Source organism: Bolinopsis microptera, chromosome 5, assembly GCF_026151205.1.
Source record: "Bolinopsis microptera isolate Bmic1 chromosome 5, MBARI_Bmic_1.0, whole genome shotgun sequence".
Classification (NCBI taxonomy): domain Eukaryota; kingdom Metazoa; phylum Ctenophora; class Tentaculata; order Lobata; family Bolinopsidae; genus Bolinopsis; species Bolinopsis microptera.
Genome location: NC_087076.1, coordinates 13,582,576 through 13,595,424, shown reverse-complemented (window position 1 = coordinate 13,595,424; position 12,849 = coordinate 13,582,576). Strand labels below are relative to the sequence as shown.

At 37.3% G+C, this 12,849-nt stretch overlaps 2 protein-coding genes across 2 annotated transcripts in view; both read left to right on the top strand.

Annotated features, from left to right (window-relative positions):
* LOC134815946 (rho guanine nucleotide exchange factor 3-like) overlaps positions 1-6,567 on the top strand; it is a 44,878-nt gene extending 38,311 nt beyond the window's left edge. The window contains exons 5-12 of the mRNA XM_063824559.1: positions 1,367-1,542; positions 1,837-1,999; positions 2,187-2,402; positions 2,569-2,751; positions 2,908-3,039; positions 3,168-3,281; positions 3,971-4,045; positions 4,540-6,567. Coding sequence (XP_063680629.1) covers positions 1,367-1,542; positions 1,837-1,999; positions 2,187-2,402; positions 2,569-2,751; positions 2,908-3,039; positions 3,168-3,281; positions 3,971-4,045; positions 4,540-5,376 — 1,896 coding nt within the window. The 3' untranslated portion in view covers positions 5,377-6,567. The remainder of the gene's footprint in view (positions 1-1,366; positions 1,543-1,836; positions 2,000-2,186; positions 2,403-2,568; positions 2,752-2,907; positions 3,040-3,167; positions 3,282-3,970; positions 4,046-4,539) is intronic.
* Positions 6,568-10,098: 3,531 nt separating this feature from the next.
* LOC134815462 (mismatch repair endonuclease PMS2-like) lies at positions 10,099-12,786 on the top strand. The gene has a single exon (XM_063823996.1). The coding sequence runs from the start codon at positions 10,099-10,101 to the stop codon at positions 12,445-12,447; it is 2,349 nt and encodes a 782-aa protein (XP_063680066.1). The 3' UTR covers positions 12,448-12,786.
* The last annotated feature ends 63 nt before the right edge of the window (positions 12,787-12,849 follow it).

The following is a 12,849-nucleotide window of genomic DNA, read 5'->3' as shown; positions in this document are numbered from 1 at the left end:
CCAGAGAATACTAATTCACAACTTTTGTGTTTTTATAAAATTATTCTTCAAAAAAGCACTAACTTCAATAGCGAATATTTTAATGAAGGAGTAAGGTAAGAAACTTTTCCGGTAGATTTTCAGAATGCTTGAACAATTATCTAAGATGAAAATGTCCTCAGATTTTGAATAAAATTACTCCTTAATGGTGTAAAATCGATTTGAAAAGTTGTTATTTTGTCAAATCAAGTTTTAAAAACACTTAAATTGATGACGTCATCAAGTGATGATGATGACGATAAATTATTTTTCAATATAAAGTAAACTAAAGTATAAACGATTATCTTTAAAACCTGTGGTTCGAAATGACTGTATCTTTTATACTTTTGAATCTACGGACACTTAAATGTAGGCTACAATTGACTGCAAAAAGCGTCTATACATACATATATACATATATATGCTTTACGACAATCTGTTGTAAAACAGGGGTTCCAGAAAACCCACTTCCCGATACTCCTGAAACATGAAATTTTTTTTACAGTCGATTTGGACAAGGTCTAGACGCCCTGCAACGTTTCAGATCTCTGACTCAATTTTAACATGGTTTTTAAGGCACCTGAATATGGCGATTTTGGGTTTTTTACCTAATTTCGTATAACATGCTGGCGCGTATTTTGCGCAAATTTCTTAAAAACCTCCACATAACTATTTCTTATTCCTGTCATCTTTAACATTGAATTAGAATGTTTTGAACTTAAATATACCTGCTGAATTACTTTCGATGAGTCTTAATGCCTGGAAAACAATAAAGGGGATATAATAGTATAGGGGGTAAATAGTGTTGTGAATATAAGGGCAACGGTTATGGTTGCCAGCATTGTGATTAATGCTTTTCATGCAAACAAGTTAAAACGAATCTTTTATGTCATGTATCCTGGGTTTGGACAGGATATGCCCGCTTAAAATACTTCCGTCGCGTTACATTTCATAATTCTCAATAAATGTAATAGATTTGTAGTGTTGTAATTAGTTTAAAACATTATTTATGATGACTTAAAAATAATTTGGATGATAGCGACCTAGTTTACTCTTATATTGTTTTTCAATAAAAAATCCCAATGTCCATCGTCCAATAGTTTAATAATTATAAGTATCATTAGTAAATTGAGTATAATCGAGATTTCAACTTGAAGGCCGCAGCTGCATTATTGGGCATAGAGCCTCAGGGTAAAGGCGTCTTCCTAATGTTGCGGTAAACTGTAATGAAGTCACAGATCGATAATTAGGTGCAACATTTTTGAGTTTGCATTTAGTTTGCCTTCTTGTATATTTACATTCGTTATCTTTCAATCGTGCTCTTATGCGTCTTTTCATCCTCAAACAGCTTAAAGGAAAGATGAAACGAAAACGGAAGATGTGTGACGACGAATGTTCTGCAAAAAACAAGAGGAAAAGACACGGAAGTATCGGGAACATAGCCAACTTGTCAAGTGTTACAACGGGCCGAATGAAATCAGTCAGTGGTACCCTGACAAGAACTAACAGTCTCAGGATGGTTCGGTTAGTATTGTTTTTAGTACTGTCTTACAGTTTATTCTCCATTTATCGGGAATTTATCCTCCCAGAATCTAATTGACATGCGGTTTGACTTTTTTGATCACTTAGAATGGAACGTGTTGGTCACAAGCTTTTACTTAAGTTGCATATCTTAACCGACTTAAAGCTATCATATTCTACCATCGGATTGCACTGTTACATCACAGTTTTTGAAACTAGTGAACTACTAACCAGTTCCTACAAAACTCGATGATGTTGATATGTTGACATAATGTTGAACATTTGTAACGATTTCAGATCGCCCACAGCCGAGTTTATAAAGCCGTACTCCGGACCCGCCCTGACCCCCAGCAAGGTGCGGGAGCACATGGTATGGCAGAAGACAGTGGACCCTTTTGTGTTGGAGCACATGCCCCCTGCTCTAGTGAGGAGACAGGAAGCTATATACGAGTTGTTGCAGGTTGGTCAGGGTTGGTGGTTTGAGGGCTTGTTTGTAAATTGTAATACTACTGCTATTATTTTATTATGAAAAGTATAAATGTACGAGGACGTATGCCTATAACTCGAGTTTGCTTTTATTTGCCGTATTGACAAAATGATCTGACAAATCAAGTAAATGATCTGATTGGGATGTTACATTGTTACAGGGAGAGAAGGAGCTAGTTGAGGATCTAAGCCTTGTCCTGAAAGTGTTTAAAGTACCCATGAAACAACTGGGTCTGATAACAGAGGAGGAAATAGGGTTGATCTTTGGGAATATCGAGGAGCTAGTCTCAGTTCATCAGACTATAGTCCACAAACTTGAGGCTCTACAGAACCAGATTGGTGTTTATGACAGTATATCAGATACGGTGACAGAATGGGTTAGTCGAAACTAGGCGCTTTTTCTTTTATTTGTTGTTAATAAAATGATAATGTTACAGTCTACAGAAATTTATCAAGTGTAGTCCGTTTTGTATGCGATTTGTATAAAAGCTAGCTCACAATATCTTTTTAATTTTGCTAAATTTAAATATCTTGTTCCCTCAGATACCATTGTTGAACTGTTACTCCAAGTACTGCAGTAACCAGATATACGCCAAGGAAGTATTCGACCAGATATCTCAGAAGACAGACGTTGCTGACTTCCTGGAGCGGTGCAGAGCGTCCTCTTTCTCCAGAAAGTTAGATTTGTGGAGCTTCCTCGATACTCCCAGACGGAGACTCCCTAAGGTATGTGTACTGAATCTGACAATTTGGAACTGAGCCAACTGAATTGTACGATCGCATAAAAGTTCGGCACACTGTTTTCGTCGCGTCTTGCATATTCGAAAGAGGGTTATATATACTGAGTACTAATTACTAAACGTCTAATTCATTAATCTGCAGTATGTGTTGCTGATAAAGAACATAGTGAGGATGACCCTGCCGACACACTCTGACAAAATGGGACTACAACAAGCTATAGAGGGCCTCCACACTGTCCTCTCTGCTGTCGACAAGGCTACTGGACAAGCCAAGGTTTGTCTTTATCTTATTGTTTCAAAACTTGGAGGTGATCTATCAGATTGTGCCGGTTATTTAATTCACTAGAGTGTGTACCGTAGGAGTGTCATATTTGTTATTTTTAAACTTAAAATCTCTCCCAGTGTGACAAGTATAAGTCGAGGTTGGTGTTCCTGCAGGAGGAGCATGATACAGGTGAGATACAGTCTGCTACCTCCCTTCTCTGTGATGGACCTCTCAAAAACAAAAACGGAACTGTAAGTTTGTAGAATTATATGCAGTGTGATGTAACAGTTATTCTGGTTCTTGCATATATGCTGGTTTCGATGTTCATCTCTTTATAGTTTTTTGTCCGTTTATATTTTTCGAAAGAGTACTGACTATTTGACTCGTTTGTGTTGGGTGTGTTGTCTTAGATCGTGGATTGAAACTTGAACATTCTAACAACAGGGATTGCAAGGGACTACTCAGTTCATAGTGGTTGTTCAGTTCTTTAAATGTGAGCTGCATCGCGTAGATTTATCTTATTAAACTCTGAAATGATATTCATTCTATCAAGGGGTCTCACAAGAATTATATGTGTAGCAAATTTGATGGGCAATATAATCGAGAAATATAATATGTTATATATTTCACTATTTGTACTTTGCACTGCATGAAAACTTAGCATAACTATTACTTATTTATAATTGTGATTAATTCCACTGAGTGTGACACAATTCTTATTTCGTGGAAAGTTCGAGAGACTAATTTAGTTTCCCGGACGTTCCCGAAATGCGTCCTGTGCTACACCGTTCCTCGTATAATGATCTTTGTCTTTCACATCGTGTTTTTGGGGAAAAACTTGGCATTACCAATTCCATTAAATATCAAACTGCTTGCGTTGAATATGATACAATTTGACTGTTACATTAACTAGATCTTGACATTCTGATTTGCCCCTCAGAAAGTGCACGCTCTCCTCTTTGACACAGTATTCCTGCTCACTAGACAGCTTCAGAAAGAAAAACTACATTACCAGGTTAATAATAATATGACATGGTACATGCTGTAAGGGGATGTGTATTCAAGTTCGATAATAATATGTTTCAAGTTTAATATCATTGGCCCTTACTATTGTGGAGGGGGGAGGGGGGTTCTCTACACTTTTTTACACCATACATAAAAAAATAAAAAAAGGCAAAAGTGTAGTGTAAAATAGCCTAAAAAAGCCTTAAAAAGTGTGAAAAGGGAATTTTTTTCTCACCAAAGGTATAGTTTACCCCTGTTTTGCCTTTGAAAATGTACTATGTGAACTGTGAAGACTGATGGGAATATATATACATATAATATCAGGAAAAAGAAGATTTTAAGGTGTAAAAAAGTGTAATTTAGTGTGATTTAGTGTACCTTTTTTACTACAGTTTTTACTACACCATTCACCAAAAAAGGCAAAAGTGTAGTGTAAAAAAGTTTAGTGGACCCCCGGCCCCCAATATTGTATAAAACAGGAACTGATACTTTTATCTTGTACAGGTCTACAGAACGCCCATCTTAGTGTCTGATATACAAGTAGAAGATTTACAAGAAGTTAGAGTCGGGGGCAGCTTCAAACGGACTTTCAGCACCACAGCTGGAGAGATCAGCAAAAACTTCTTCAGAGTATTCGAGGGAGAGGGTCTGGGCTACACGCTATCGGTTCAGTCCGGCACTAAGAAACAGTGGATAGACTCCATCCTGAACGCTAAGAAGGCTCTGTCTGCAAAGAAAATGATGTCACCTCGTAGTTTACCGCTCTTACCTTGTCCTGAAGTGAATGGTTCTGATAATATTGAAAGTGATCCTATCACCTCTGAAGATGACGTCAGAGTACCGGGTGATGACGTCAGAGTACCGGTTGATGACGTCAGAGTACTGAGTACCCCAACAGCACCTGCTAGTCCGCCGCTAGAATTCATCACTCCTCAAGCAAAGCCGCCCCTGTCCCGAACCACTTTTGATTATACGCCGACTTTAGAAGGAGGGAAGAAGCTGCGGAAGACGAGCAATGATCAGTTCTGTGTTACACCGAGTGCTAAACTCCGCACTCCTGCCTGTGTTACACCGAGTGCTAAACTCCGCACTCCTGCCTCTAAATGTGTTACACCGAGTGCTAAACTCCGCACTCCTGCCTCTAAAATATCAAACCCTGGCACTCCAACGGCCACTTCGAGTGCTGATCGAGAGAACTGTAGGAATGTTGCGAATCAGATGACGCCGTTTAGCAATACTTCTCCGAAACTGATGTTGCGCACTGACGAGCACGTGTTGAGACTGATTGTAGACGACGCGCCCCCGACCAGCCCCTCACTCGCCAAAACCTCTACTGTTTGAACTGAGTTTAACCTTCAGTTAGCGGATATTGCTACTCAGTGAGAGGCAGTGCACATTTTGTTGTATGAAGGAACGTGCATCGCTTATAGACAAGCAGCGACATTAGTGTTAATTTAGATATTTAGGATAGTTGGCCCTGAGTTGGCTTGCCTTGATATTTGATGCAATGATTATAATTGTGTTTGATAATAATGTTGTAAATTTTCATTGTACTATCTGGCTTGACGTGGCCACGCTTTGCAATTTATTTTTAATTTCCAGAATTCAGACCCGGGTCAGTTCTCATTCAGATCAAATTGATCAGAATTTTTTGGTTGTTGGGCTCAAATTTGGTGTAAACATGTGGAAACTTTTTCAGAAGTCAGATTCAGAACTAACAGTCTTTACTTTGATAACATACTGTGGTGTATACTTTTTTCTGTTGTTCGTAACGTTTGGACCTCGCTCTGAACTTTAATAACAGGATTACATTTCTAGAGATCTGTCATTAAGTCATACAAACGGAATGAACAACCTTTCATGCACATATTATCTTGCATGTATTTGTAAGTTAATGTAATTGATATCATCATGAAATAATATTTGTCCGTTTATAAGAATATATTGCAAACGCAAGATTCTTGCGTTTGCAAAATTCTAGTTGTAGTCGTATTTGTTTATATGATCAATGATGTTCAATGCATGACTTATATTTGTCTCCTGTACATAACAGTTGAAACGAAGATTAAGTTAATGATGCAATTATCTTCGTGTCAGAATTTATTGTTTTTCAACTATTCATATCTTGATATTGCTTTTTGGATTTAGATAAAACCTTCAGAACGAAATCTTTCAAACTGGAATAGCACATAGATTCCCTAATACTATAGAAACTCTCAAGGAATATTCATTTCTTCGAATAATTTTAAGCTGGTGCTAAAATAGCCTACAAAACTAAGAATATTAGAATGTTTGATATAGTTGGATAGATTCTAACTAATAGCTCACTTTCGTAGAGATTGTATGTTGTATGACTTTAAAAGGGTTATACTTATTGTTTATATAATGCAGTGAAATATTACTCGTTTAGCTAAGACTGCAGCATATCACGAAGGGACATTTTTCGTCTCAATTGAACCTACTTTCTTTAAATTATCGGTATTCCACAATTACTAAATCACAAATTTGTTAAAAATAAACTGTTTTATTTGTACTTTTGGAATTTTACTGCAGTGTACCTTGTTGCTTGTATTGGATGACGCGCCGCGCGAACTATCATTCTTGCTTTGCAGAGCAACGCGGATCATCGTCAATCAACCTAGCTGGGAACCCACGGCTTATTATTATTAAGTGTTAAGAAACAAATATCGCAAATATGGCGGAGCTGGCACGCCATCGTTTCACGTTGCGACCCCCGCGGTCGTTTCACTATGGTCCTGACGATACAGGCGGGTCATACAACGTATGACAAGCACGTCACAGGTTCAAGGTTGGTGACGTCCATGCAGTAAGACTTAGAGACTACCTTATGAGATATAGCCTGGATAGATATTGCAGAATTTCCTATAATTAACCTGTGAAAAGCGATGCCCATCGGCATTACTCAGCTCTAGCTGAATAGTTGCACGCAATTCAACTTCAAGTTCAAAGTTAGTTAGATCAGCAATGCGGTTGCGATATCGAGACGAATTATTAAATTAACTGATGCGCAGCGTGGTTCAGTGGTGCAAGTGCATTGCGCTACATAACACATAAAGATTGAGAGATAACATATTCAAAATCAACAAAAAAGTAAACATAGCATATTTAATTGTTGATTCACGATGTCATATCAACCCTTCGCAGCTAGCTCGGCAAGGACTAGGTGTAGGGGGTGCACTTGATTGACGATGTCAATCCTTCGCATCGCGCCGATCTGTGGTTGCGAGAAGCATTATTTGATGCGCGCGCGACCCAGTAGTGCATCGCGCTACAAGGGGTGCACGATAAAAATAAACTTGCTCGGATTTTTAAAATGTTTGTACCATTGTTTTCTAGAGACTGTGAGAATTTTCACAGTACCAAATTTGTCATACCTTTTTAAAAAGATCAGTGAGTTTCGCCTAGGTGCCATATTTTATGGTGCGCGGCTTTTGGAGCAAAAGTAGTTAGTAGCTGTAAAAGTCGCGTAATTTGACCAAATTCGTTGATTTTTGTCGTATTATTCGGATATGTCTTCGGTTCCTTGAATGAGATCATTTTGAAAATTAGCGACTACCTTCCAATAGGGCTTTCACAACTGTCCGAAAAATTTGGTGGATATCGGAGTTGATACAGTGATCAAAATGGGGCAAAATACGCTGCTTTTAGCTGTAACATAATGTCTGATGGTTGGATATGCTTTAAATTTTTCGGACACGTTCCTTGTAAGTACTGATCTATGAGTAAGCTTACCAATTTTTGTTGCAATCGGAGGTCAGAAAGGATACTCAATATCTATTTGTTTGAAGAAAATTGTGCTGGCCGAAATTAGCGCTTAAAAACCATCCTTGATCCTACAGTCGGCAAGCGCGGCTCACTGTCGATGGCGTATTACTTACAAAGCCCAATGGTGCATTTTGCCGCAAGATCAAGAGACATCATTTGATGCGCGCGCGGCGCGGCCCAGTCTTATCCATTGTTAATGGACTAGCCCGACACGCGCTACTTCGTAGCACATGCCTCGGGCCATTTAGAGAAGAAAGCGCGGTGCGCGCAACGCGCTACTTCGAAAAATTTAGACGAGTAACATCCGTTTGCAACTTTTGCTCGTAATCAGTAATGCCAAATTCTAAATCAATATTATATGTAGCCTTGGCGGTTGCACTTAAAACTCGTTGCATACTTTGCTATAAGCTTTAGCTTTGCATACACATTGTATATTGTATAGTAATGCACATTGCACTACTGGGCCGCGCCGTGCATCCAATAATGCTTATCGAAACCTTTGTTAGATCGGCAAAATGCACCATTGTGCCTCACCGAGCTGCGAAGGATTGACATCGTCACTTAACATCGTATACCACTCGATACACTTAAAGGTATATAAGGATCGAAATTGTCAATTAAATCGTTGACCAGATTTTCTTATCAGCTAGCTTATTAACAAAAGATGTTGGCTTTTCTTCCCGTTCCACAATATTTTTAACCCACGGCATGCCACTTGCTGAAGGCGGATAATATCTCTGAATGTTTGTGAGACGTAACATGTATCAATGGGAACTCAATTTTGATATCATGGAGCAGACTTCGCAAGTTCTTTGATTAAGTTTTTGAAATAAAAAAGGATGGAGAATAATTCCTTCGAATAGAGGTAAAACTGTGAAAAGTTGTTATATTCCAACTACTATACTACACCATCCCTTTGATTAATGAGATGGGTTCAATGTTAGACCGGACGAAAATATAATTACATCTTAACTGCAGAGGTGCTATTACAGTTCAATTCTGTTACATGGACTCAACTAAACAGTTTTAGTTTAATCATTCTTACACACCAAAGGTTGATATGGGTTTAATTTGATGTATTATTGTAAATAAAGAAAAGTTTGTATTGAGACTTTTACACAGCAGTCCAATTAACTTACTTACTGGCCAAAAGTTTGTATTGAGACTTTTACACAGCAGTCCAATTAACTTACTTACTGGCCACATATATGGTTTTAAGAATATTATGACATTAAACGAATTTATTTATTGCGAATTTTAAGGACTGCTAGTATTTTTTATGTATTTGTTAATTTACTTCTGCACGTTTAGGCAATTGCTCTGGTGACCAGAGTTTAAGAGTTATATGTATATATATCCCGTTTCACAGCTTCAATAAACGTCTTTTGAAAAGAGAGGCTGAGTATAGATGGCCCACGAAAGGATAGCACGAGGATGCTTTACCTGCCTCTACCTGCAATAAACCTTAAGTAATTTAAAGCTTTCTTCTTCCAACTCTCATAGGTAGTGAACATATTCATTGGAAACCCAAAAGCCTTGTTGGAAGGAGCAACGTAATTTGGTTCAAATCAACATACACATTTATTTGAATAGCTATTTATTCATGACAGCATCGGTCATATAGGCCAAATTACTGTCATTGTCTCATTAAAACAGTGAAAAAAAGATGGATTAACACTCCCTCTGTGATCGGAAAGTTTTGTGTTAAACCCACTTTTATAATAATAACTAGAAAGCCGGTGGTAACAGGGAGGAAGCTAATTAATAAATAGTATTCTTTGGTAGTCAGTTAGTCAGTCAGTCAGTATTGCATCAAAAAACATCCATCACAACCGAAGATACAGCCTATTAAAGTGTAGCTCGCACTGAACACAACTTAGTTACCACAAAACCGATCAAAATGTCGCTCGCAAATCTTTGCACGTGCACGTGCGCTTTAGAACACCGTTACTATGCAGCTTCCTATTTCTCATCTAATTTGCACGTGGGCACTGGGCGGTCATACAGACAGACATGTAATTTGTATACAGGTTGAAATAATTTAAATTCTACCCTTATGCTCATTGCTCAGCTATAAAAGATAATTTCAAACGTAAGGAGTTGTAGATCTTCACCTTGGACTGAGGTGAAACATAAAACTGTAAAAAGAACAGAAGTTATTATTTGTAAATTAACCCCTAATTACCCACTTTATATATCACTTATATTATATAGAATTTGTCTTTATTTATATCACAATATTTTTTACTGGAACAAGTCAAATGTATGTTGACAAACATGACTATCACCAGGATGTTAACAGCTCCACAAGTAAGGTGCATTGATAAGTCTTCAGTGCACAACATTTGCTCAGGACAGGTTATTGTTACTCTTGCAACAGCTGTAAAAGAATTAGTTGAGAATTCCATCGATGCTGGTGGCAAATCTATCAATGTCACTTTTAGAGAATATGGGGCTAAAGCTATTGAGGTTTCCGATGATGGAAAAGGAATATCAGAAGAGAATTTCGCTGGCCTGACACTTAAACATCATACCTCTAAGATCCGTGATTTCAAGGATATATCTGATGTCTCAACCTTCGGATTTCGTGGCGAAGCTTTAAGTTCGTTGTGTGCCCTTGGTAACCTCAGTGTTTTGACTTCAACAGGTGAACTTGGAACTTTCTTGTCGTATGGGAAGGATGGAAATATCATAAAATCAACTCACCAAGCTAGGCCTAAAGGAACAACTGTAACAATTGAGAACTTGTTTCATTCACTCCCTGTTCGACATAAAGAGTTTATGAAAAACATTAAGAAAAATTTTCACAAAGCCATTGATGCTCTCCAAGCATATGCAATGGTTTCATTAAATGTTAGGATACATTGCCTAAATATTATAAACAAACGCAAGCAGGTAATATTCTCCACTCAAGGCAAGTCGACTCTCAAAGACAATGTGATTGATGTTCTAGGATGTTCAATCTTTAAAAATCTTGTTGCAATCGATTTCAGTGAATGTATATTCCATGTTCATGGATATGTATCTAAACCTTTGCCCAAACATGGGCGTGGAAGTGCTGATAAGCAGTACTTTTTTATTAATGGAAGACCTTGTGATCATGAAAAACTCTCAAAGACAATTAACTCTACATTCAAGCAGCATCAAAAATTTCAGTATCCAATTTGTATACTTGTGATTGATATAACTGGAGATAACATTGATGTGAATGTCACTCCTGACAAACGAAAGTTATTTGTTGACAATGAAAATCAACTGATTGACAACCTGTCAAAGTATTTTGAGAATCTGTTTCAGAAATATGCTGGAGTATTTCTTGAACAGACTTCCAAGCTTCAGTTAACATTACCTGTTATCGAATTGAGTCATAAGGAAGACTTGATTCCCAGCCTACAAGAAAAAACAGGTCCCCTTTATGATGAAGGCATACATTTCTCCAACAATAGACCATTTGCTAGTCAACTCAATTTGACTAATGTTGATACTGGTCACTCAAAAGCAATTGTTCCTAACCCCAGCATCGATTGTTTTAAAACTAGTAAAGAGACCAATTCTTCATGTATCATGTATCCAAGTAGACTTACGAATGGAAATGGGCTCCAAAATTGTGTAGAAGGTCAGAATGATGATGGATTCAAAATGGAGATATTTGAGCCTGTCACTGAGACAGAAAATGAAAGTCTTGCTTTTTCTGTTGTCTCACCTGAAAATTGCCTGTCTGGTGGATTTGTGATGGATATTATAGAAGCTAATCCGGTTAATGGGATTGCTAAAAATCATCTACCCAAACAATTTAGTACAGCAAAATCCTCTTATGATAATGTCAGCTCTCCAAAAAAGACTCCGGTTGACAGATATGATGAACCTAATGTTTCTCGGAAAAGGAAGAAGGTAACAATTAAATGTAACTCCAGTTTGATTTTGAAACAAAGTTCACAGTTTCAACATGCTAAGAAAACTAGTCACGTAAATTTAGTTCACTTTAATCATCAAATAGAATCAAACAAAGATGCTGAAAAAGAGCTTGATCAGCAGATTACTAAAGCAATGTTCCGTAAAATGGAGGTACTTGGACAGTTTAATCTGGGATTCATTTTAGTAAAATTGAATGGAAATCTTTTTATTATAGATCAGCATGCCAGTGATGAAAAGTTTAGATACGAAACGCTCAGGAGGGAAACCAAAATTGATAATCAAAAGCTTATTTGCCCCAAATCGATGGCACTAAATGGAGCACAGGAGGATCTTTTGTTATCCTATGAGCACATTTTTGACAAAAATGGATTTACATTTTCTGTTGATGAAACTAAAGAACCAGGCAAGAGAGTTTGTTTAACTGGTGTGCCACGCAGCAAATACCTTCTGTTTGAAGAAGAGGATGTTCAAGAATTACTATGGTTATTATCTGAAGAATCAACTCTTAACATAGAAAATTTACGACCATCGAAGGTTCACAGAATGTTTGCTTCAAGAGCTTGTCGATCAGCTGTAATGATTGGCACAGCATTAAGCTTTGTACAGATGAGGGAAATAGTGGACCACATGGCCAACATGGATCATCCCTGGAACTGTCCGCATGGTCGACCTACCATGAGACATGTTGTTGATCTTTTAAGAATTTCGTAGTGTTAATCTGTTAACTGCTGATTGATATTATGTAGGTATTTAATTTTCATAGTTGAATTAACTTGAAATATCCTATTTGAGAGAAATCAGATTGTGTTTTCTTAACCATTTAACTATGCTTTCAGAAGATCTCCTAATAAAATTGAGAATTTACGTTGCATTTCTTTAGATGAATTAAAGATTTGATAGCTTATTTATTCTGTGTAAATATGATATTATTACAGCAATTGTTTTAAATCAGTTTCTATGTTATTATTGTGAGCATTTTACTCTTGTCTTAAGATGTTATGTAATTATCATGTCAATTCATAGAATTGTCAATATTACTACAACTGATTTCAGTGCGAAAAGATGTTCACAAAGAATGTACAATTTTAACACCCTATTCGATTTTCGATTCCA

Coding starts and splice junctions, on each gene's coding strand:
- LOC134815462 (XM_063823996.1), top strand. CDS start 10,099: ATGACTATCACCAGGATGTTAACAGCTCCACAAGTAAGGTGCATTGAT.